A 24,441-nucleotide genomic window follows, 5' to 3' on the forward strand; every position below is an offset into this window, starting at 1 on the left:
CCGCCATTTAGTCTAATGTCCCTTCACTTTGATTCCTCTCTTTTCCAGTAAGATTATGTGAAAAGATTAGACATGATGAAATGCTATTCCTACTGTTCAGTGTTGGTTGAGTAGTAGGCTTAGGATGGTGTTCTCTCTTTGGCATGGCTTGTAAAGGTTCATTTGGGCACCATTCTTGGGTACAGAGAATATAGAGACGAATAGTACAGAGTCACTGCACTAAAAAATACAGTGTCGTGGGACGGGCAGGTAAGTCAGCAGCTCACATCAGCACAGGGACTGAGAAGCACCATGAGGGCCCAGTGGCAGACCTGGAGACTAACCGGGGGGAGGGGTGAAGGCAGATGCTCTTGGAAGAGTTTCTTCTTGATGCCTGAGCTGAGTCTCAGAGGCTGAGTAAGAACTGGCCCCACAAAAGAGAGGCAGAAGTATTTGGAGAGGGGGGTTCCAATTCCAGGGCAAAGGAGCTGCATGCACCAAGTTAGGTAGACACTTTCTTCACAGAAGAGATCTTTTACCTAGACGAGAGATGGCAAAGCATCAGCCAACAGACCAAATCCTGAAGAGTCATTTTTTGTTTGGCCTGCTGTGCCAGCCTGTCTGCGTTCACAAACACCATCCTGGACCAAAGACCCTGGCCCCAAGGGGGTGGCAAGGAGATGGAGACAGAAGTGAGCACCTCAGTCTTGGGGCAGGTGCTCATGCGCAGCTCCCAGGTAGTCTCCAAAGCTGCAGGGACAGTTTTGTTTCCCAGCTTCATTTTTTATAAATTGTTTTATTAAAGTTTTTCAAAGACTCTTTAAAATTCATTGACCCTATTTTGTGTAGGTGAACCAAGCTGTTTTTTTTTTTTTTTAATAGAGTCCTGTAAGTTAAAAATAAGGGCAAGGATCAGAGAATTAAACCATCTGTCTGGACCAGGAAAAGCATATGTCTCTCATGGGCAGGGACTAGGTGTCACAGGAGGAGAAATGGTGGAAGCATTTGGTAGGTGGTCCCTGCCCTCAGGGAATTTGAGAAACACATTAAGAGATTGGACTACTATGCTAGAAATTTTTATTTTCATGGATGAGACAGTAGGAGTCACCTTTCTTTCCAGGGTGTTTGTATAAATATCATATCCTTAATTTAAGCTGAATTGATGTAGCATAACTCAAGGGTCACCATTTGCTCCTGTTTGAATTTGAAGACTGAATCTCAGAGTTCGACAGTGGGGTAAGGTTCGTTTTGGTAGTTTTTTGTTTGGTTTGGTTTTTTGGTTGGTTGGTTTGTTTTAACAGCCAATCTTTCTTATATTCCTCCTAAATTAATAAGATTCTTTTAGTCAGTTTTCAAAAACTCATTCATCTCAGATCTATTCTGTCTTCTTCCTTGAAAAAAGGTTTTTCTTAATACCAGTTTCCATGTTCTGACTATAATTATGCCAAAAATATTTTGTTATTCTTGCATTTCTTGCATTTCTTAAACATTTTTTAAAATTTAATTTTCTTTTAAAAGAGGTTTTGCGTCCTTACTTTCTTCACGATTTCCTTAAGCTCTGAATTTACATCATCGTCTGCTACCGTACAATATCTATAACCTGAGACATGTGAAGAAATAGAAAACTCCTAAATAAGATTCTGGGGAGACATTTTCAAAACAGTTATCCTGAAAAACTCATTTCAAAGCTCAAATGTGGGGTTTGTGCAGGAAATTAAAGTTAAATTGGCTTGGTTTGCTTAAGGTTTGGGGTTCTGTTTTTAAAGAAAGGAAATTTTATTTTGTATTTTAAAAATCATCTATTCTGGAAGAATGACCAAGAAGTATGAAATTAATTTTTGTGTAAACCAATTACCTTCAGAACTGCTCAAAATATAAAGTGTGCTTGATTTAATATATCATTTCATAAACCTCCCTGACACATTATTTAACAGAAATGCCACATTTCTCCAGGAAGTTATTTAAAAGTCAGGTAATTTAAATTATATTTATTAAGTGCAATAAATAGGCATCAAATTAAAGCTTTTATTTCTCTTATTCCTAATTTCTATAGAAAATTTTACTTTGACAGAGCTGTGTGAGGACTGGTATTTACTAAGCAAAGCAATGTTAGGTTTTGAAGAAGAAAACAATAATTCACAGAAACATGTTAGCAAATCTTCCCCACCCCTTAGTCTATTAGTTTCTTTTCTATGGTAGCCTTGGGCGGGAAAGGCAGAAGTAGAAAGAGCCCAAGCAATGATGTTCGGTAGAAAGATATCTCAATTTAAAATGTAATTTAGTTTTGTATGTGAGTTTTGAAATCAATCATCATTCAACTCTCAGCATGAACCATGAACCTATTTGCATGAGTGAGTAAATGAATATGAAAGAATTTTTTCAGTTCAGGAAAATTACTGGGTCTTTTCTGCCCACCCCCATCAAATAGTGCTATTTTCCTTATTCATACATTTATTCTGTTATTGAAAATTAGAAATTTTTTGCAATATGGCCTGCATTTCTGATTTATCCTGTATAAATTCACTCCCGTGAGAACCAATCTGACATGTTAATTCTTCTGTTCTTAATAAAGGCCATTACAGCTACTGTTATAGAGGTGCAAAAGCACCAACATTTTTAAAAAGTGTTTTGTATGGAATCAATCTAGTTTTCCCAGGTACTAGTTTGTTTACTTTTTGTAATTTGGCATAATAAAATGAAATTCTAAATAAAAAGTTATAATTGAAAATAAAAATAGTTTTATATCGATGAGTCTTAATATATATCCGTATGTCTTCATAAGTTTGAAAAAACAAATCAGAGGAAACAATTTATTGCAAGTTTATCAGCCCCTGCCTCTAGCTCCATTTAAATAGGTTCTTCCTATTTAAAATGATTTTGTCTCATCTATTCTTTTTCTTATAGTTGATTTTGTAATTGGAGAATTCATAGTACTTGTGTTTGTTTAATGTCTGTTTTCCTTTCTGAACTTACCTATTTTGTTCCCCGCTGTGTACTCACACTTAGTGTAGTGGCTGACTGCACAGGCAATGAGAAATTTTAATGAATTAATGAATGAACAGTGAACACTATATTCATTTAATGAGCACTTTGCTAAGTGCTTTATTATTTACATCATTGTATTTAATTCTTAAGACAATTCTATGAAGTATCTTTTATTTACAGATGAAGAAATTAAAGCCAACAAATTAAATAATTTGTTCCAGAGCATACAGCTAGGTGAGGTAGAACCCCTGCTTCTGTATGGTCTCGTTATTGAGCCTTTTTGCCTAAGTGAGTTTGACTTGAGTTTCAGTCTTGCCACCAAAAGAGCCCAACACACCCCTTACTTTACAGTGGAGGAAACTAAGGAACAGAAAGGTTAAATTAGTTGCCTACTTTTATATAGCTAGTTAACATGAGAGTCAGAACTAGAACTCGGACCACCTGATTCCTATTCTGTATGTTTAGTTATGCTACCATCAGGAAACCAGAATACAATAATACTAATAAAGAATATTAAAGCATTTTTAAAAACATTTTTGTTATGAAAATGTTCCAACCGATACAATAGTGGACAATAGTACAGCAAGCCCCTACATACCCATGACCCAGAATCAACAACTATCCAGACTTTGGCCACACTTGCTTCATCTTGCCCTTGAAGTATTTTTAATGGTCAAAATGCTTGGTTGCATTAAATCAAGGTAAATAGTACAGACAAACCAAGGGTCTCAGGATACAACCGAAGTTCTCCTGCTAGTTGATAATGGAGCTGGTTCACAGCCTGTGTTCTTAGCTGGAACATGTCAAGAGACATATCAAAAGACAACGGAGTGGGTGACGTCCCCAGGCCAGCCTCAGTTGAGCTGGAGTGCAGTGGCTGTTGCTGGCTCAGCACGTGTGGCCTGCCCAGTGGGTCCAGCGTTGCACTGGCAATGGTGCAGCCATAGTTCTCAAATTTCAGCCAGCCTCCAGAACACTGGATTCTGACAAGTTCCCGGGTGCTGCTGCTGCTGCTGCTCCTTAAACCACACTTAAATAGAACCACGGTGCAGAGGGTCTACCCGGAAACTGCAGCGGGGCCCCTCCCGTAAGGTGACTGAGGCCCGGAAGCCCAAGGAGGCCAGCTTAGCCTTTCTCCTTGTCTCTAGAAACCAGGTGGCAGAGTCACACTTGAAATGGAAGCGAACTGCTAAGGAATTAAAATGATAGGAGCAAAAAGTCTAACGAAAGAAAAAATTAAACAAAAATTTTAAAATAAGGAATAAATGATAAAAGGAGAAATAACTGTGTGTGTCTGCGTGTTGTGTGTGTCTCCAGGTTCGGGACACTTTCTAAAACCCGTCTACGAATGGGAAGAGCAGATGGGTTTTGGGGGTCAAGGACTGAATGGTAGGATTAGGAGAAACAATGTATGGAATAATTGATCTCAAATAACAGGAAATCAGTCCTTGACAGAATTGCCTTTCAGGTCTTTGGGATTTTAGCTCTGGCCACATTTTATGAGCGCGAAGGCAGAAAGTCATAATCGTGTTTAACTGAGATGAGAAATGAACACTCTTCTTTAACCTTTTTCTATCTCAGAATAGGTCTGTTTATTAAAACAGTTCAACAGCTTTAATATTACCATGATATTTAAAGATTTCATGGTAAATCAAACTTAATAACCCAGATACCGCTTGATGCATTTTCTCTTTATCCCAGAACCATTATATTGCTTGTCCTTCTCCCGGGCCCAGTTTTAAGAGTCCTTCATTTCTTTACTGATGTATTTTCATTGTATACCAAGATTCTAACCAAAGCCCTATCACTACCCTTTTGTCTATTTAACTTTTTTCCTCTGCCTTACTTCAAACAAGACTTAAGGTAACCTGCAAAGGTATGGAAAATGTGACAAACAAGTGAAAAGAAGACTAGGGAGAGACCAAGTGAAGCCAAGGATAATAGAGCTGGACGTGCAAACCCTGAGCACCCTCACGTTAGACCACAGAGCCATTCGGTGAGAGGAGGGCCCGCTCTCTGCTGATCTGATTTGCTCCACCAGTACATTTTAGGAAATCTGGAAGATGGATTAAAGGTACAAGCTAGCTGAAGGCTGCTTTGTCACCTGAGCGTCTGACAGAAGTTGTGTGGCAGCGTGCCTACGATTCTTCTTCCTTGAAAATGCCTAATGTGAGCTTCGCTTGTGAGGGAAATAAATAAATGCTGGTCTGTATTTTCCGACCCTCACGTGGCAGGCAGAGTGACCCTGCTGAAAAGCAGATCTCATCATTTTCTTCCCTGTTTAAAAAACAGAGAAATCTTCATTGAGTCTGCATTGCCCAAAGGGCTCTCCCTGTGGCTCTCCTAACTTCTCTGCTCTCTTGACACCTCCCAGCCCTCGTTCTGCACCAGATGCAGGAACTTAAACTTGCCGTGCTTTTCCCCTTTGGCCTCCCGTGCTGTTCCCACTGCGGAGGCAACTGCTGTCCACCCCTTCTCCGCGTCCTTCATCCTTCAGGTCTCAGTTTAAACAGCTCTTCCTAGAAACATGCCTTGTCCACCCCACAACACACACACTCCATCAGGTGCTTTCGACTGCCCTGTTCCCTCCACTGCACCGCGCTTGATGGCTCTCGCCTGCGGCACCGTCTGCCACTGCAGCGTAAGTGCCCGCAGGACGAGTTCCACGGCCGTCTTGCTCGCCGCATTAAATCCCAGATCTGTCCTTTTTTTGATTTTTAATTTAGTGCTCCCCAGTTGTTTTCATCCCAGGGACTGCAGTAGACCATTAGGCTGCCTGGGCAATGGTTTAAACTGAAGGAGCTTTTCAGCACGCAGGAAGCTACACCCCGCTGACAGCAACCAGAGTAAAGACTGCAGCCGCCCCAGGCCCTCAGCAGACCTCAGCAAGTCGTAGTATAGCCTGTGCCCCTCAACCAGCTGGGAAACTCTGGATGAAATTAATGAACCAACAAATAAGCCTGTTTCCAAGTCATTTTACTTGTATTGAATCTCAGTTTTTCATTTGTAAAATGGGGCTAATGCTGACTTCATAAGCTTGTTTTGCTTTGTTAATTTTAAAGGTTTTTTTAGAAGCCCATTATACTACTTTTCATCTATCCTGTTGGCAAATTTTGGTTTTTGTTTTGCTTTGTTTTTAATGCCATACCCAGCGTCAATACAAGGTTCGGAAGTAGGCCCTCTCAGACGCTGCTGGCGGGAGTGTAAACTAGTGCAGACTCCAGTGCAGCCTGGCAGTGCCTGTCAGAATCCCTAGATGAGGTGCATGTCATCTGGCTTAGCAGTTTCACGCTGGGAATTTATCCTCAATTTATTCTAATCAGAGCTGTGAACAAAAGTCTGTCCCTAAGATATTCATCCCAACATTATTTCTAATAAAAATAGAAAAATACTCCATGTCCAAAAAAGGTCTGTTGTTGAGTTAACTGTGGTGTGTCCACAGAATAGGCCACTATGTAACTACTAATGATGATGATGTAAAAGAAATACTTAGCCGGGCATGGTGGCTCACGCTCGTAATTCCAGCACCTTGGGAGGCCGAGGCAGGAGGATCACCTAGTTCAAGACCAGCCTGAGCAACATAGCAAGACCCTGTCTCTACAAAAAAATTTAAAAATAAGCCAGGTGTGATGGTGCATACCTGTAGTCCCAGCTGTTCAGGAGGCTGAGGCGGAAGGGTCACTCGACAGGAGTTTGGCCTTGCAGTGAGCTCTGATCGTGCCCAAGGAAGGAAGGAAATACTTAATGGCATGGGGAAATTATCAAGATATATTTAAATAAGGCAGGTAACAAAACCATGATTTAGTAGGTTCTCAGTTATTTTTTCAAGTAGATATATAACTGGAAAAAGGCTAGAAAGACATCAACCAGTATATTTCTCTGAGTAACTAATTTAGGATTTCTTCTTTGTGATTTTCTGTAGTTGCAAATTTTCTGAATTTGAACGTATATTACTTTTATAATAAGTATTTTAGGAAAAATGAAACATCACGGGAAAATAAACTTCACGCAGTTTGTAATTGTAGTACCTTTGCATAACACAAGAAAGCTCTGACATCCTTGATTTCCAGGGCACTCCTTGTGCCCAGGAGGGGATGGCTTCCTCCGGTGCCGAGAATGGTCGTGGTATCTGGATAAATATCTTCATTTGTGTTTTTTCATTCATGCCCCTGAGCATGTTGATTTAAACACCAAAATTGAACCTCATGATTTTCTGTGATTTCAACAGGGGTCAGAAACTAAACTTCCACATAAAATTGCCTATCTCAATAAATTAAATTCATGTGTGCTTTTCTAAAAGGGCTTTTCATAACACTAATACCTTTGAATCCAACTGGCTTCCACAGACCTTGGAGAAAGAATGAACAACCTTCTTTTTTTTTCCACACAAGGACCAATTCAGGAAAAATAAAAATGTTTATCAGCCACATTTTTGTCCCACTCATAGCTAGCTTTTTAGAGCTCATAGGTAAAAAAAAGAAAGAAAAAAAAACTGTTCTTATAAGCGATGAAGTACCTTATTGAAAGAAGAACAACAATTAGAATATTTGTACTGCTAGGTAACCATCTAAATGCTTCTTCTTGGGCATATATGAGATGCAGCAACACAGAGTCATCTTTTAAGCTTTGATTTAGGAAATCATATTGTGCCATGCTGGGAAGCCAAGGGGTCCCAGGGCACGTGATGCATATGGCCACCTTGGAGAACTCTGTTCCGGGAGGTGGGAGGAGCAAATAGGAGACTGAGGGATGGAGGAAGTAGAGACAAGGAATGTGTTTAGTCGACTCCATCAGGATGTTTGGCTTTGAAGAGTGTTGAAGCAACTGTTACGTCGAGGGAGGTATGAACAGAGTAATTTATTTGAGGATGCAGGTCAGTAGACAGTAGAGATAGAAGATAGACAGATCGGGGAGATTAAATAAGGGCCAAAGTGGAGAGCGTATCTTTGAAAACAAAGAAGACGGCCTCTACTCCTGAAATGGGAGAAAAGGAAGGAAGGACGTCTGGGGTATTTGTCAGTGTAGTGTAAGAGAGAAGGACATCTGCTAAGGGGGCTGGGGAGCTAGAGTGAAGCTGGAGCCTTGAGAAAGCGAGGGAGGAGTTAAAACTGTCACTACAAGGAACAAGAATGGAATCAACTCCAGCCAAGCGCCGGCACTGCTGCGCCATCCTCTCCACATGAGCCAGTTGGTATGATCGTAGGGCTTTCCCCAGCAGGAGCAGGGACAGTGAGTCACTGAGCAGATTCAGAAACGGGAAATGTCAGGGAGGGAATGATGGAAGGACAAGGCAGAATGACAGATGGAGGGGCTGAGTGTGGTGTCAGTAGGTGACCATGGGGTTCAGAAGAGGTGGCCGAGGGACAGGTAGGTGGAAACTCACCCTTAGGGTGGGATGTGCACTAAGAAGTCTCTCAGCTATAGGCCATGGTTCTTCTGTCACAGGCACATCGATGGCAACATATCCCTTGTGTGTTCTTTGCCCATCAAAACTCCCGTGCTGTTGGGTCCCATCTTCAGGCAGAGTGGGCACAGGCCCGGGAGGAAAGAGTCAGTGCTGGCCACACAGCAGAGTGGGAGCCGGGATCCTCCCCCAGGTTCCTTCCAGCCTCCATGTTCTATGGCCCTGACGTCACCTGGCACTGTATTTTCAGCTGCCCGGCTCGCCTGCTCCCCCTGTCCCCCTGCAGCTGAATTCTAACTTGTCATAATTCCACAAGTTAGTGTTTCCTGGAGGGGCAGTTCCATAGGCGCAGGGCTTCTCTCCTGCTGTGGGAACACTGCAGCCTGTGAATAGAAGGGGATTATCTCACCTGTGTGCGTGTTGGGTAAAGATTGCCTCCCTCGGGGAGTCGGCTGTTGCTAAAACCAGAGCACCCTAGAAGCTGCCCGCCTATGGCACGTGCTTCCCAAGAAGCACATTGGGGAATCTGTAATTGAGTGGGCTCCCCGAACACTGCACAAACATACTTTACGTAGAGGTAGAGTTACAGCTTCTGTAAGGAGAAAGCAGGCTTGAATAACCTCCTTAGGTTTCTTAAGAAAGAATAAATAAACATGCGTATGAGCAGGAACTAGTAGATCCAATTTATGTAGGCTCTCAAAAAGTCTTCCACACGTTCCATACAAAGTCTACTTTAAAAAGTGAGCTCTTTGAGAAACCGGCTTATAATCAGCATTATCACTGTAGAGTTTTAGTTGACAGTTTTCATTTACATGTGTAATATTGTGAGACCCCCTCTTGAAAATCCCACATCCATAAAGCAAGTTACGGCGCTGGCACCGTGCAGCAGCCGCTGGCTTTGGCCGTGGTGGGGAGCTGGTGCCATGCCGGCCTGTGGCTTATTACAGACACTGTGATGAGGGCACCCACTGAGACATACCTTTGTTATTCATCATTGCTAATCAGGTGATGTTTTAAAATAAATAAATGGTAGAACTGCTTCCAGAATTAAAATACTATTTTTTGCCTGAATCTTGCAGTATTGTGTATTGTGTTCTAAATTGTTTAGATTATCCCTTACTTCTTAACTATAAAATGGACCACCGTGCAAAGTCGGCATTGTCTCAGTCCTTACGCCAACCCTGTGAAGAAGAGTACTAATAATCTCTCTGGTGGAGATGAGCACAGTGAAGTCCGGCAGTCTCGTGGCCAGGAAGGGACAGAGCCTGTATTCAAATCCAGGGCACTCTGAGCTGCTACGTCCTTTACTCCTGGCTGGCAAAATTAAGAGCAGCAGTCAGAGCTCCCAAAACACAACCTTCCTTGCTCCAAGTTTTGTAAAGAGAATTCTCATAACAAGGAAGAAGTCAGATCAGTCCTACTGCCTGCCGGGCGGCTTCCCTGACCAGGTAGATTATTCGTACTCTGTTGGCTCCGATTGGTTCTCGGCCGTGTGATTAAGTTGAATTGGAAATGATGGCTGGGTGTTCTCTGCTTTTTTCCAGCCCGCTGCTGGCTGTGTCCTTTGCCACTTGTTGTGCTGTCCCAGGAGTTGCCCTTCTGACCTGGGGGGTCAATCCACTCACAGGAGCCCTGGGGGTCTTCAACATTTTCCTGTATACCTGCTGTTATACACCACTGAAGAGGATCAGCATTGCCAACACGTGGGTCGGAGCCGTGGTTGGGGCCATCCCACCTGTCATGGGCTGGACAGCGGCCACTGGCAGCCTGGATGCTGGTGAGTGTCCCTTGGTGTCGAATCTCTTGTGAACACCCACGAGTCCAGGAGGTGTTTCCTTCCCTGAGCTGCAGTACTTGGTTAGATCCCATTTTATTCCATGATGATTCTTCTGGCAGCGTGCTGATGTGGCCTTCTGAAATACCGTGCGTGCAGAGCTGAAGGCAGTCCCTGTCATCGTGGCTGGCAGGTGAGCGTGGCATATGCTTTCCCTTGAAGGGGTGTCTGAAAGAAAACAAAGGAAAATCAAAGCAAGCAGTACAGCCTCAGTCTGTGACTACAGGTAGATTTAAAGGAAAGTACCTGAAAACCGTGATGAAAATCGTAGGTCAGGTTAGGGCCGACCCATCCACTGGGATGTCCCAGTCCGTGGAGGAGGTGTCTGGACCTGGCGTCTGGTCTCCTGTCAGAAGGGTGTGGCCTCCTTGGTTAGGTCTTTGCTTCCATAGAACTGAGAGTTATTTCCCCCTCTTATGAATGAACAGATTATTTTCATTAGTTTCTAATTTATTTTTATATGATTTGCTTAAATTGTTCATGCTGTCTACAATAAAACCATTGAAAGATTTCCACATTTTTTTGGTGGTATGTCACAACTGAATTTGTGGGGTGAAAATAGCTCATTTTTACCATCTGTAAGGGAAGTTTCACAGTCTAATTAGTCAAGTAATTAGTGTTTTTGACCAACACTTAGGAAGGAAGTGGTGAGGTTTCCTGCAATATATGTAAGTACATATTTTTCACATGAGAGATCAAAAGGCAGTTGACCATAAACCATTACCCTGTAAGCCACATTTCTGAAACTTTTCATAAAAGCTCTTATACTCCGATTTGGCAAGCTTACAAATATGATTGCACCTATACCATGATTGTCTCTTAGAATGGTTTTAATATCCTGTAAATGTCAGATTTTAATGAATCTACAAGTATTATATTCTAAAACTTCTGTGCTCATTTGCTCTGAGATAAACCTAAAAGCAGAGTCCCCTTGTGTGGCGGGCGGTATCGACAGAGTGCTTAGGAGCGCCCAGAGTGGGAGCCCAAGTCCACCCTCGTCAGCTGTGTGCCCCTCACAGCCAGACGTGGCCTCTTGCGGCCCCAGTCTCCTCAGCCCCCCATGGGGCCAGTCACAGCCTCCCCTCATGGAGTCACTGCAAGGATGAAATGGTTGTTATATTTAAAGTGCTAGACCGTGGTAAGGGCTCGACTCAGGGTCCACAGTGCTGCTGTCATTATTCAGGAGTCCTCTTTCCTACTGTGGGGGACTAACCCAGGTCAGATTTTGTTTGGTTTGCACACTCAGAGCAATTCAGCCTCATTCCCTGGCTGCTGTTTTGAAGACTGTCAGGGGCCTCTGGGCTTGGCGGGAAGGAGTGCTGGGGTCTTCGGGTGAGGAGGGGGTGGAGAGCCTGGGCCTGGCGTCCCTGGGCCTGTTGATACCTGAGTGTTCACCCTGGTGCACACTTTACATTCACAGAGCACGCCTACCAGCTCCCCGCCACACTCCTCCTCCTTAGTTCTGCTCGAGCCCCAAACGTGACTTGACCCAGATTCCCTCTGTCCTCCCACCTGTCCCCTAACCCAGCTGTCCTTTCTCCTGCCGTCCCTCTCCAAACCTCTGTGACGGCCCAGACGTTCGGAGCAGAGACCATGAAAGAAAGCGAAGGGCCCCTGGGCTCTGCGGGCCCCAGTGTGCTCCCTCTTCAAGGACGGAGCTCTGCCCGGTGCTTGGAACCAGCGCTGAGCCACCGCCTGCCGCGGAGACACCACATGCCCTGCCAGGAGTGCCCGAACCCTGTTCAGCTTCCTCGAACCTGGCACAAAGAAACAAGGCACCAAAACTACCTTTTCTCTCTGGGGAGTCCCAGACAGGCCCGAGTGTCAGGGCCTCAGGGACAGGTCTCACAGGAGGCTCGTGAGGACAGGCCAGTCCAGGGCCGTGGAGAACTTGGTCACCACTGTTGTGCAGGCTCTTGCTGAGGGCCAGGGGCCTGCGTCACACTTCCAGGCAATTTCCTTGTGAAGCGCTTGAGCCTCAGCCTGTGTAGGCTAGAGTTGCATCCCCGGAGGCCAGAGAGAGACAAAGCTTTGCAAAAGTCCCCATTACGCATGCACATTTGGGCAGCAGCCCTTATTTGTTCAGGGACAGTCTGAATTTGGCTAAATTGTTAATGGTCATATTTAAAATAAAATAATTTTAAAAATTGATCATAGTCTTTCTGTAATCCAGAATTAACCATTTGTATACAAACTCATTAATGATGGACAGCTATGGGTAGGCTGTTCTTGTTTATTAGGTAGCAGAATGAAAATACATATTTGTTTTGGAAAACGAGATCCCTTATCTACCTGAAGAGAATGTGATATAAAACAGAGCAGTCTGAAAGATTCGTATAGCCACAAAGAGAAGGCCTCTTGGCAGTTTCTGAGGTTGGCTTCTATTATGTATGTCCTTTTTCTTTAAATCTTAAGAAATACATTGCAAGGCACACAATAACAACATGGTTTACTGCCCCCAGAATCCTAATTTATCACAGGTCAAATCAGGTCAAACTGTATGTCTAAAGCCTTATCAAGATTATGCAGAAAGAATAATTAATACTACTTTACATAATGCTTTAAATGGTTTCAAAAGTTTCAAAACTTTAATTTGATAAAGTAAATTTTAGATAGACAGTAAATATTTGAATGAATGAATCAGCGAATAGGTACCTTCCATTTTACAGATGACAGAGTCTAAGAGAATGTATTAAAGATTTTTATTGCTGGGATTTTAGGAACTGGGTTGAATATGGTTCTGTAGTTTAGTTATCTTCTAGAACTGCACTGTCCAGTTGGTAGCCAGTAGGCACATTTAGCTTTTTAAACCAAGTAAACTTAAAAACTCAGTCCTTCATTCCCACTAGCCGTGTTTCAAATGCCCAAAGCCACGTGTGGCCAGCAGCTTCCATATGAACAGACGCAGAACGTGTCCGTTACTGCAGCAAGTTCGCTTAGGTAGTACTGGCTGGAAGGAAGGTCGATACCACGCGTCTGTGTTCCATCTGCCTTGCAGAAGTATGTGCTTTAAATAACGAGGCATTGTATGAGACCGTACCCGTGGTCTCGCTGAAGTCTAAAGCAGTGGTTGTCAAACTTCAATGCACATCACAATCATCCGGAGGGGTTGCTGAAACAGATTCCTGGGCCCTGCTCCCAGCATTCTGATTCAGCAGGTCTGGGGTGGGGCGGGGGGGTCTGAGAATGTTTATTTCTAACGAGTTCCCGGCTGGTGCTGATGCCCCTGCTCAGGGGACCACACTTTAAGAACCACCAATCTGCAAAGACAGAACCAGAAAGAACTGTAGCCATCAGAATACCCTGGAAATACCTAGAGATTTGAGCAGAGGGCCTGGGCAGATGGTATTATTTGAGATGTATTATTGGGGTCATTTGTATTATCCATAGAGATGATATGTCTTGTCTGGTTTCTTATCTTAGGGGACATGTATGGTTGGAAAGAGCCCTTCTGAGAAAAAATGGCCAAGAAAGGGTTGTTTTTTTTTTCTCTTGTGGTATCTTCAAAGCATTTAATATTTGAACCACCAAACACTGATCACTTTTGGAGAGGCCTGTGAATCAAGAAGTCTTTGGAATACTATGTGAACCATCCTGTTAGCAAGGAAGAGAAGGAGGTGGCAGGTGAGGTGGGTACAGATACCAGGGAGTGAGAGAGGCTGGTCCACTGCACAGCCAGGACTGTGGCCTGCTGGGTTCGCCACCTTCTTAAACTGGTCCCCATAATCACTTCATTGTGCAGGTGTCTGTGCGCTGGGCACTAAAAGATACAAACATAACGAAAACCCAGTGCCTGTCCTCGTGGAAATCATGCCTCGGGCATCTCCGGGGAGAGGCAGACAGCCAGGGAAGTAAGCGAGTGATCTGAGAACTTCAGCAGGGTTTCTCCAGAGGGCAAACCCTTCACCTCCCTAATGGGTCCGAGAAGACTTTGGAGAAGAATGACTTCTGAATTAAGTCAGACCAGTCTACCTGGGGAGGGGAGTGTGCTCCCGGGGAAGAGGGAAGAGCACGTAGAAAGGCTCAGGGCCTGGAAGCCAGAGAGCAGCACAGTGTGCGTGGGGACGCGTGCTAAGGCGAGCTGCCCACGGAGGACTCGTACTTCATTCCAGGTTGATAAAGACCCACAGAGCTTGAAGCAGGAGAGCAGTCGGGTCACACTTTCAGGGTTATTTCACTGACATGTGCTGCGGGTTCTCTCCTGATAACGGGAAGATCAGCAACGTCTGCCTTTATTGTCCTGCCAACTGCAAGCGCCTTCTCTCACCTCCCACCCGCTCTTTTCCCCTCGTCCCCTCGCCATTAGGGCTCTTCCTATCCTGGGCCTGCCCCTATCACCTTTGCCTTCCCTAGTCAAGGTTTCGTCCTTTCAGAATTCAGTGAAGCATCAGTCTGATCCTTTGAAAGAGCACCTTGTGAATACCAGCACACCTCCAAGTGGGGCAAGGGAAGGAGGATACCCGTCTGATGGAGGTGGATCCGACTGATCGTATTCCCTTCCTTGCTCCACCCGGGGAGCCAGGACGTAAAATACCCAGCACCAGCATTTTAGCACCCAATCCCCTCCTGTGTACACCTTTGCACAAGCCTTTCCTGGGGCTCAGTAGAGGGTAGTCAAGACTGGAGAGGCAGCAGCTCGGCCAGTATTGAAATAGAAATCCCATAGCCTCGTGTATTAAAGGCCCAAGGAACTATCTGGTTGGGAGGAGAGAAACCTAAAGAAGGTAAGCAGCCTATTGGTCAGAGTGAGCCACGGAGCACGGAAATGCACCTGGGCCAGAAGAACCTCTTCCCCTTCTTGGCATCTGGATCTTTTTGTGGCCTTGTGGTGGCTGCATAGTAGTGCCAGACAAGCCTCCAGGGGGCCTTGAGCACTAAAGAGATTGCACTGCCTCCCTCCTCTTGTAAAGACATAAAACATAAAATAAGTATAAGGATGTCCCATGGGGTTCTGATTTTTTTTTTTTTTTATCAGATAGTGAAAAGAACTGGTTTTAGATGTCCCAGTGGGTGGTGTGGATCCACAGCAGGTAATCTAGCTTGGGGTGAGTGAGGCAAGGTAGGGGGAGGAGTGTGAAGAAAACTAAACAGATTAGCAGATGGAAATTGTAAAAGCCAAACAAATGTGAATTGTTCTTGATATTTGCTATTTTATAGCTGCACAGTGAACTGTAAATAGCCCAGCTTTCCTCCTGGTCTCAGTGCCGGCAGCTCTCAGCCAGTGCTTGCTTCAGAGCTGTGTGGCAGGACCCGGGCCCGCCCAGACAGCGCTCTGTGGCATCAGATCAAGGCAGCAAGGGCTCCGCAGCCTGGCTGCTTCTGTGCGTAGGAAGTGACTTTGTTTTACAGAGTCCTCTGTCTGTAAAGATAATCATTATAATGGGATTTTACCTGTGTCCACTTTTCCTCTGTGCCTCAGAGTTAGCCGTTTTTCTCCCACCTGCCTAATTACCTTGCCTTTTTATTATTATTATTAAGCTTAAGTGCTCCTAGCAGGAAACATTAAAAATGCTTCCCAGCTAAAACTCAGGAAGGCAGAATGAGCGGGCTGCTTTTTGGTCCCTGGTCTAGCCAGCTTGTCTTAAGGACTGAAGCGCTTGGTTTGATTCTGCACACAGGGGACAGCAGTGACAGAAGTGACCTGCAGGAGCCCCGGGGGGTGGGGAGACTGCAGATAAGTGCCCGGCCACATTCCAGCTCCAAGCAGGCCTGGAGCCACTCGCATTAGGCCTCTCAACAGTGTTTATCTCCAGAGACTATTAGTGTATCTCAGAGGCTTTGGGTTAAACCCCTCCCCCTCCTTGCCAAGGCCACCTCTCTTTCCATCACCCCCATTTCTTAGAAAGGCTCAGATCCTTTTTTGTCATTTTCCTAAATTTGAATAAATCCCGTGTCTTGGGAGTTTATGGCATGGGCCTCTATAATGACCATCTTGTAGAGCTGATTTGTCAATTGCCTTTGGTTTGTAATTCAAATGTTGTGTGGGAAACATTAATTATGTCAGCCAACATTTAGTTACAAATGAGGACTTAGAAATGGGCTCTTATCAGGAAGTGACATTTGGCAGATGGATGGTTTTAGTAACAAAAAAGAGAATGAGTTTTTTTACCCTCAGCTGGTAAACTACAAAATGTTAAATACTGTCTCACTTTATTTACCTCCTTTATTCCCAGATGAGAAAGTAGAGTCAAATGGAGGGAATTTATTCACTCATTCATTCAACAAATATTTATTTAACCCAAGCACTTTTAAAGATTTTCTTTAAAATACTGCCTGGGTTTGAAATCAAACTCGAAAATGAGTCCCTGTGTCCATTTTGTTAGGAGATTTTGCCATAACTAACCTTAAAGCTCCGAGTAAGATAAATGATATTTTTAAAGACAAAATAAGGAACATTTTCATGGAAATATTAACAAACAAACAAACAATATTTAGAGCACTATATTCTCTTCAGAGACCAAAAACCAAAGGAACGTACTAAAACTATGTTGCTAGACCCCCGATTGGTGGTATGGCTGGAGGCAGACCTCTGTGCTGCATGCACTCGGGTCTCGTCGGTGGTGCAGCCTTGCCTGCAGCTGACCACGCGTGTGGGGAGCTAGGCCGGTGCCTTCCTGGGCGGAGTGGTGGAGGGGCCTTGGGAGGGCAGCCTGCGGTAGACCCAGAGCCTGGCGCAAAGTGCTCCTTTCCTTAGTACTATTTGATGAACGTATTAGTATTTGGGTGATAAAGACAGAAAGACCTTCCAGTGTGAGCTAAGGGAGCAGGGAGCATTTGCATTTCTGAGAGAGTCCACGGATGCTTGAAACTTCCTTCCAGGGAAGTGGCAAGAAGAGGAAAAGGGAGGGGAGCAGTTTTCCCGGAGCCAGAGCTCTGTGTGTGCTCTACTCCCAAGTCTCTCCCTTTAAATGAGACCTCCCCGCGGGGACTCGGCACAGTCAGGTGAGGGGGGTCCGGCTCTCTCCCGCCCACTGCCCTCTCCATTATTCTTAAGCCACTGCAGAAGAATTCTTCAAGGGCGAGCAGTTATTGCCTACTCCATTTCCTATTTCCAGAGGACTTTTCATCTTCCCCTTTGCCGCCTGTGCAGTTGATAAACTGGCCCCACATCCTCTTCCCTTTATGTGCAGCGCCATAGAAGTCTATTGCGCTGTCGAGGCTGATCTGTTTCACAGGCTGCTTTGTGTTAACCCTCAAAAGAAAGGCTTTGAAATCCGTGACCATGAAGCTCTGGGTTTGGCTCTGCTTCCCCAGCTAGCCCCCCGTCTGCACAGCCATATCACCCTGAAAGCACAAATACAACCAGTCCTGGCACAGACAAGCCACGGAGGGCCACACTGAGAGAGGAGCCTGTTGTCCTGGGGGAAGGGGGGGGGCAGACCTCCCAAACCCAGCTCCAAGGTTCGCTGGAGCTGGCTCCTTTGTCCTTTGCAAGGCCACACGTGGATGGCGAAGGACAATGAATGGGTTTGGGTGGGGGTGGGAAGGTGCCCACCAGGCAGTCGGAGAAAGCAAGCTGAAATCGCCGAACTCCATTCCAAAGGGAATTTTAACTGACAGAGGCAGAGCTCTAAGCCTGAGGACTTCGGTCTCCATTCTGTCAAGAGACCATTTAGCTCGAATGGCCTTCGATTTGTTTGTCAACGAAATGGTGGAGGTATGCTGTGGACAGGAGCGTGCCTGGCCATGCACAGGTGGCAATGGGTGAGCTTCTCCCCCAGTCTGTACGTTAGAGAACTATGTGATAGATGTTTTCAGAAAGTTTAAAAATACATGTATCTTCAGCGAGTCACCAGAAAGACATCGGTTCGCCTTGCCCCACCTGATGTGTCTCTCTAATCAGAGCAGGGTGCCTGTGGGCAAGGGATCTCTCTAGCTGTTCGCTCACTCGCACACATGGTAGATGTGCAGTTCTCCATTTCCTGTGTATGGAGGGAAATCGCTGATGCCCTGGACACCTGGGTGTCCTCTGGCATCGAGATCTCAGGAGCTGCTGTTCTGTGGAGAATCACACCCACAGATATGCCTAGTTCATAGATTTCTCGTATTTTATATTTCCATAGACCAGCAAGCATTTGATTAACAGAAGAGAAGTAGACATTTATTCCAGATATGATGAAACCAAATGTGACAAAGAGTCTTCAGGGTTAGATAAGAAAATGGGAAGATAGAAGCAGAAAACTCAGAGACCATCTTCAGGTCTCAGCTTACAAGCCCTTTCTTCCAGGAAGCCTTCCCTGACCTCCTCGAGGCCGAATTAGGTGTTCCTCCTGTGTACTGCCCACACACCCTGCACCTCAGGTGACATTCACCATGGGCTGTGATCCCTTTGTGTTGTCTTTCTCCCCGGCCAGACTCCAGCAGAGGACCTTGAGGACAGAGACTGTGCCTGTCCGTAGTAGGCACACAGTCAAGATTGGTTGTCCTAGAAGGTGGGCCCCAGGAAAATAGACTGCCTGGGGGAGTGAGGCTGAGGGGTGAACAGAACACTTACCTGGAAGGAAGGTGAGCCCTTTGAATTGGTAAACTGAGTGTTTTATGTTTACCCCACAAGGAAGGTGAGTTCTACCGCAGCCCCGGGACTAATTCAAGTCTTCCTGTACTAGTTCACCTTATCTTGATGAAGAGAGTAATTTGTTTTACATCTTTAACTGGAGGAGAGGCAGCTGAAGCATATCGAGTAGAACTGTGTGTGGGTGGTGGTTTTCTGATTACAATCCATTAAGGCTAGGCTCTGATTTCTAAAGCTCTTTCATTTGTGACATGAGCCAAGCCCACACCCAATTTCCTCTTGCAGAAAGCAGCATGCTACTCTCATGAAAATGATTTTTTAAATTACGTTATTTTAAGCAGAAGCATAACGGAAAAAGTGTATTGAACAAAACAAAATACTCTTCTGCTTAGCATACGAATAGGAGGGCTTTTGAGGAAGACAAGAAAGATTCCACATTTGGGCCTGTACATTAACCATTTTAAATTTGGTTCTCCAGTGGAGGTTGCTCTTTCTCAGCCATTTCTAGAGCAGAGCAGACACAGAGCTCTGAAGATCTTTTCCCCTCCCCCGTTTCCAAGTTATCGCTGATGCTGATTTTCTTGACAGGACAGTTCTTGGTCTTGGCTTCCATCTGCAAACCCTTTGGATCTGCTCCTCAGACTGTGCTCAAAGCCTCAGGCGGCTCCGCCCTGAGGCTCTAACAACACTTCCTCTTATATGAGTCACTTTAAAATCCAGAGATTACTTTATTTACCCCTCAGAATACGAGAAAGTCTACTTCTGTGGCCCTGTTAACTCCTTCACTTGTACCTGGGTGTTCCAACCTTCCCTCTGTCCTTTCTAATTCCCTAAGAGTACTCACTGTCAACAAAAGTATTGTCTGTCTGTTTGTCATTGAAACAGACCTCTTTTTCTCTTTTTTTAAGTACTGGAATATGCGTTGTTGCAATTTCTTCTTTCAGCAAGTCTTCAGCGCCACTGGCGTGTGAGTTGCCATCCAGCAGCCCACTGGTGTGGGAATGGCATTCATTTGAGTCTGCGTATCCAGCAGTGCCGAATACTATCCGGCAAGTTAATTCCTCTTTCTCATCTGTAAGGTAGTGGTCCTAAAACCTGTAGGCAGGGCTGTTGTGAGGACCAGAAACATGTGTACAATTCCTCTGTGCCTGGCCAATGACAGCCACAAGGCATTTCAACTGAGATGTCTAAGAGGCACCTCGAACTTAAAATGGCCACAAATAAAACTCCTCGTGTCTGCGCCATGAACACACTCACCCCCGTCTGTGCTTGTTGTTCCCCACCTGAGTGAAAAGGCATCCGCCCCCCTCTGTCCCTCAACCCCCAGCCTGCTCTCCCCTGCCCCGGGGCAGACCCCACTCCTTATCCTGGTCCCCAGATGCCTCGCCAGCCCCATTCTGGAACTCTCCCCACCCCCTTGCTCCGCCTCCATGCTGTCCCAGAAACCTACTGGCACTGTTGCCAGGGTCTGGCAGAGTTCTGTGTGCAGTGAATTGGGTCACGGCTTCGGTGTCACCTGTAGAAAGTCCTTCCCTGAGCAGCGCTTGGTCTCAGGTCACCCCCGCACTCAGCACCGTTCCTTGTGCTTATGTCCCACCCCCCTGACTGTAAACAGGACTCTGTCTTGATCGTGGCCACCTTTCCAGCACCCAGAATTGTGCCTGGCATGGGAGACTCCCGTCCTCTGTTTGCCACGTGAATAGAGTCAACAAATAGTGGCCACTTTCTGAACTAAGATATGTATATATGTTATTTATAGATAAGGTTAAAAATGAATTTGGAGGATTTGACAGCAACTCCACTGAAATGGGGATCTAAAAGCAGGTCTTTGTTGTGTTTCCTCCCGTACTGGAAGACAGAAGGTGCCGATGACTCATGGGAGCCACAGGAAAGTGTCCGTGCGTGTCAAAGTGGCCCTGACCCGCTTCAGTCTTGCGCAGACGCACGGGTCCCCCTTGACGTGCCGCAGCTGCCCTGCCTGACACATGAAACTCAGAAATGAGCACGCTTCTGCCCAGAACAACGTGAATTAGAGACCCCATTCTGTCTTTTAGATGGCTTGCAGCCTGCCCCCAGCGTCACTCTGCTTCTGCGCTGTGGGGAATACAGACGGGAGATGAAGAGAGGAGCTCACGCCTTCTGATTCTCGTGCCATGTGCACACACGGGGGCCCTGGGCCCTTAGAGCCCCAGACTTATTTTCCTGAGTATTCTGCATTTTGCAAACTGTTTTCTCTCCCGGTGGGTTCTGCCTTAGCAGTAGCCCCCGCTCTTTTTCTGAACATTCCCACAGACCAGGGGCTTAAAAGATCCCCCTGAAATAGGACTGTGGTTCCAAATTCTCAACCTCTTCTCCCGCTGTACAGGTCGGCACTTTCCAGGGCAGATGACACGGTGGATTGGTTAACTCCCAGTTCTCTGCCAGGGACCCCAGAGGCAGTTAGGTGTCGGAGCGCCCGGGACAGGTGCAGAGGAGGGGAAGGAGACGGTGGGCAGGGTCCCGACACTTTGCCCTACTGGTTCACAAGCCGTGTTGGGAAACAAGTGGTCCTGGGGGCCATTTTCAGTGAATCAGTTCTCACACGTTGGCTGCTGTCGATTTGAACACCCTTTACTGCAGCATTACTGCATACTTCCTAGTAATATATTCTAGGCTCTTGGGTTCACATTCAAGTAGGACACACAGATAATGTCTGCTGGACGCCGGGGGTGACTCAGGAATAGACGTGTGCATCCGTCGCTCCAAACTACAGACCCCAGCCCACACCCACACTCTGCCAGCGTCCTTTCCAAGACTTTCCCCTTGATGTCCCAAAGGCGTCTTAGACTGAACACGCCCAGGGTCACGGTCACGACCTCCCCTCCCCATCTTCCTGCTAAGCTGCTCTCGATCCCTCCCTCGACTTCCCCTCCTCTTCGCCCCTCGCTGGCGCTGGCATCCTCTCCTTTTCCCCCCTGAATCCCCCTCAGGTGCGTCCTCTTTCCATCTCCACTGTCGCCAGCCTGATCCTGAGTACTGTCATCTTTCGTCTCATCTCCTGATCCTCCCGCACCTGCTCTGGGCCCTCCAGAGTGTTCTTCACCAGTGGCGTCGCTGAACACTGGCGCCCCTCCCCTCGCCCCTGCATGCACACGCACGCACTCTTGTACACGAAGGGCCTTCCGTGGCTTTTGTTGCTTTTAGAATAGCAAACCCGGGCCGAGTGAGGCCCCTACCCACTTCCCCAGCCTTGTCCTGTCCCCTGTCATTCTCAGCACTCCAGCCATGCCACCTTCCTTTTTTAATTTCTCATACAGTCGAGTTGACATTTTTTTCTTTTGATCCACAGTTCTATGACTCCTGACATTGCGCTCATCTTCTAATACTCAACCACACCTTGCACCTTCCTGCCCCAGGGCCTTTGCGGACAGGTTCCCCTGCACCAGCCCTGACTGGACAAGGTCGCTTCTCCCTTGAGCTCAGCTCAAAGAGGTCTTCTCTGGTTGCCGAGACTGGGTCACCCCCTGTTGTATGTCATCACTGCACCACGCACTTTTCCTTCAAGTTTTCGGTGGTGGTATTCAATTCGCTGGTGTGGCCCTGGGTTGATGTCACCCCCTTGGATGGGTGGTAAACTCAGCACTGGCTCAGGGACAGTGTGGCCCTGCCCTCAGCCCCCACTCTGCTGGAGGTGGCTCAGTGAGTGCGGTAGAAGTGTCCTGGCCTGACAGTCAGACTGGTGTTGAGTTCCTCCTCCACCTCTTTTTGGAGGAAGAATTGCCACCACCTGATCTTTTTTTTTTTTTTTAATGAGTATAAAGCCTATCTCAAAATCCTATAGTCAAGATTAAGTGGGGCAAACTGAGAGTGTCTGTCACATAGTGGGGGCTCAGTAAATGGCAGCCACCGTTCCACCCATGCGGGTGGTGGGAAGCTGTTCTGGAGAAAGGGGCTATGTGGTGCCCAGGGAATTACGTCCTTGTTGAAAAATTACAAAGCCATAGGCAAGTAACCATTTCTACCCTGGGACTTCATTCCTTTCCTTGGCTCACTCTGTTTATTTAACACACACCTCCGGCTCCTGTGGTCGCGCCATGCCTGGGGGCCTGTGAGAGGAGCGTGCCAGGCACTGTCCTGGAAGCCCTGGTGGCGCACTTGTGGGGCAGGTGAACAGACGCAGCCAGCACGGCAGGCGCCGGCCTGCCGAGCTGGGGGCTGCCGGCTTCCCTGGGAGGGGAGCGGGGGCTCACAGAAGAGGCCCGTGGGCTTGGAGTGTCCTTCCAGCCGCAACTCTGCCGCCACCTTGCTGCGGCGCCTCACGCCCAGGGCCCAGCGCGTGGAAATGGAGCTCAAAGCTCTAGTACAGAGTCCGCCCAGAGACGGTACTGAATTCCACACCGAAGTCCCTAGAAGTGTTGGCCAGTGTGCAGGGGTCGTGATACTGGGAGGCCTCAGGCGCCTCGGTGGGCGGGAGCCGCGGTGCTGGGCGTCCTGCGCGTGGGCTCCGGGGAGTTGCCCAGAGCCGCCCCACGGCCCCCGGCCGTCGCCCGCGACAGGGAGCATCCCACAGCCGGGCGACCTGGACAGGCAGAGGACAAAGGGTGGCGGGGGTGCCACGTGAAGCCGGAGATGGCGCCTCAGAGGCCAGGCAGGCTCGGGTGAGAGGAGGCCGTTCCTCTGGACATCTCTGATGACCACCTGCCTTTGTTTCCCTCTCTTCCCCGACCCTCCGTGCAGGGGCGTTCCTTCTGGGAGGCATCCTCTACTCCTGGCAGTTCCCGCACTTCAACGCCCTGAGCTGGGGCCTGCGCGAAGACTACTCCCGGGGCGGCTACTGCATGATGTCGGTCACCCACCCGGCGCTGTGCCGGCGCGTGGCGCTGCGCCACTGCCTGGCCCTGGGCGCGCTGTCCGCCGCCGCGCCAGTGCTGGACGTCACCACGTGGACCTTCCCGGTCGTCGCCCTCCCGCTCAACCTGTACATCTCCTACCTCGGCTTCCGCTTCTACGCGGACGCGGACCGCGCCAGCTCGCGGAGACTGTTCTTCTGCAGCCTGTGGCACCTGCCGCTGCTGCTGCTGCTCATGCTGACCTGCAAGCTGCGGCCGGACCGCGCCCCCGCCAGCTGAGGGGGCTGGGGGGCCGGGGGTGGGGGCGGGGAGACAAGCGAGCAGCGCACGGGCACACGCACACGCACAGTTCTTTCGCAGGGCAGGGATCGTTTGGCAATTCTAGAGCACGAGAAGAGAAATCGCTGGTTTTAGGACAAAATTGTAAAATTATTTGGTGCTCAGTGATGACGTGACATTTTTTTTTTTTTTTAATAATATCTAAAATGCTCCCCAAATAAGAAATGGGCTGGCTCGATTGATAAATACAAAGACTTTTTTCCTTTGGGGGTTTGTATACATCTCTTTCTCTAACCACCCCTCTCTTTTTTCCTTTCCTCTCGTGGATGTACATGTGCACACTTTCCTTGTTTGCTCCCTCCCACCCCCCACCTGCCAGCCAGAGTGGCAGTGGGTGGCCCACACGGTGAGCGCTGGTAATCCAGTGTTTGTAACCTGTATGCTCACGTCCCTCCAGGCTTGGTCCCAGGAAATGCACACTGTGGCCGCAGGCCCCCTTCCCTGTGAATGAGCTGGCGGCCCCAGTCCTGGGGTTCCCTATGCCCTGTGTATTCTCAGCCGCAACTCTCTCAAACGGTGATAAACTACCAAGGGTGGGCTGCCACAGGCCGCTGGGGAG

General features: G+C 47.2%; 1 protein-coding gene across 1 annotated transcript in view; it reads left to right on the forward strand.

Annotated features, from left to right (window-relative positions):
- Nucleotides 1-23,855, forward strand: part of COX10 (cytochrome c oxidase assembly factor heme A:farnesyltransferase COX10) — a 130,116-nt gene extending 106,261 nt beyond the window's left edge. The window contains exons 6-7 of the mRNA XM_069483195.1: nt 9,913-10,145; nt 23,431-23,855. Of these exons, the coding sequence (XP_069339296.1) occupies nt 9,913-10,145; nt 23,431-23,822 (625 nt within the window). The 3' untranslated portion in view covers nt 23,823-23,855. The remainder of the gene's footprint in view (nt 1-9,912; nt 10,146-23,430) is intronic.
- Nucleotides 23,856-24,441: the final 586 nt, after the last annotated feature.

Source organism: Eulemur rufifrons, chromosome 9, assembly GCF_041146395.1.
Source record: "Eulemur rufifrons isolate Redbay chromosome 9, OSU_ERuf_1, whole genome shotgun sequence".
In the NCBI taxonomy this organism is placed as follows: domain Eukaryota; kingdom Metazoa; phylum Chordata; class Mammalia; order Primates; family Lemuridae; genus Eulemur; species Eulemur rufifrons.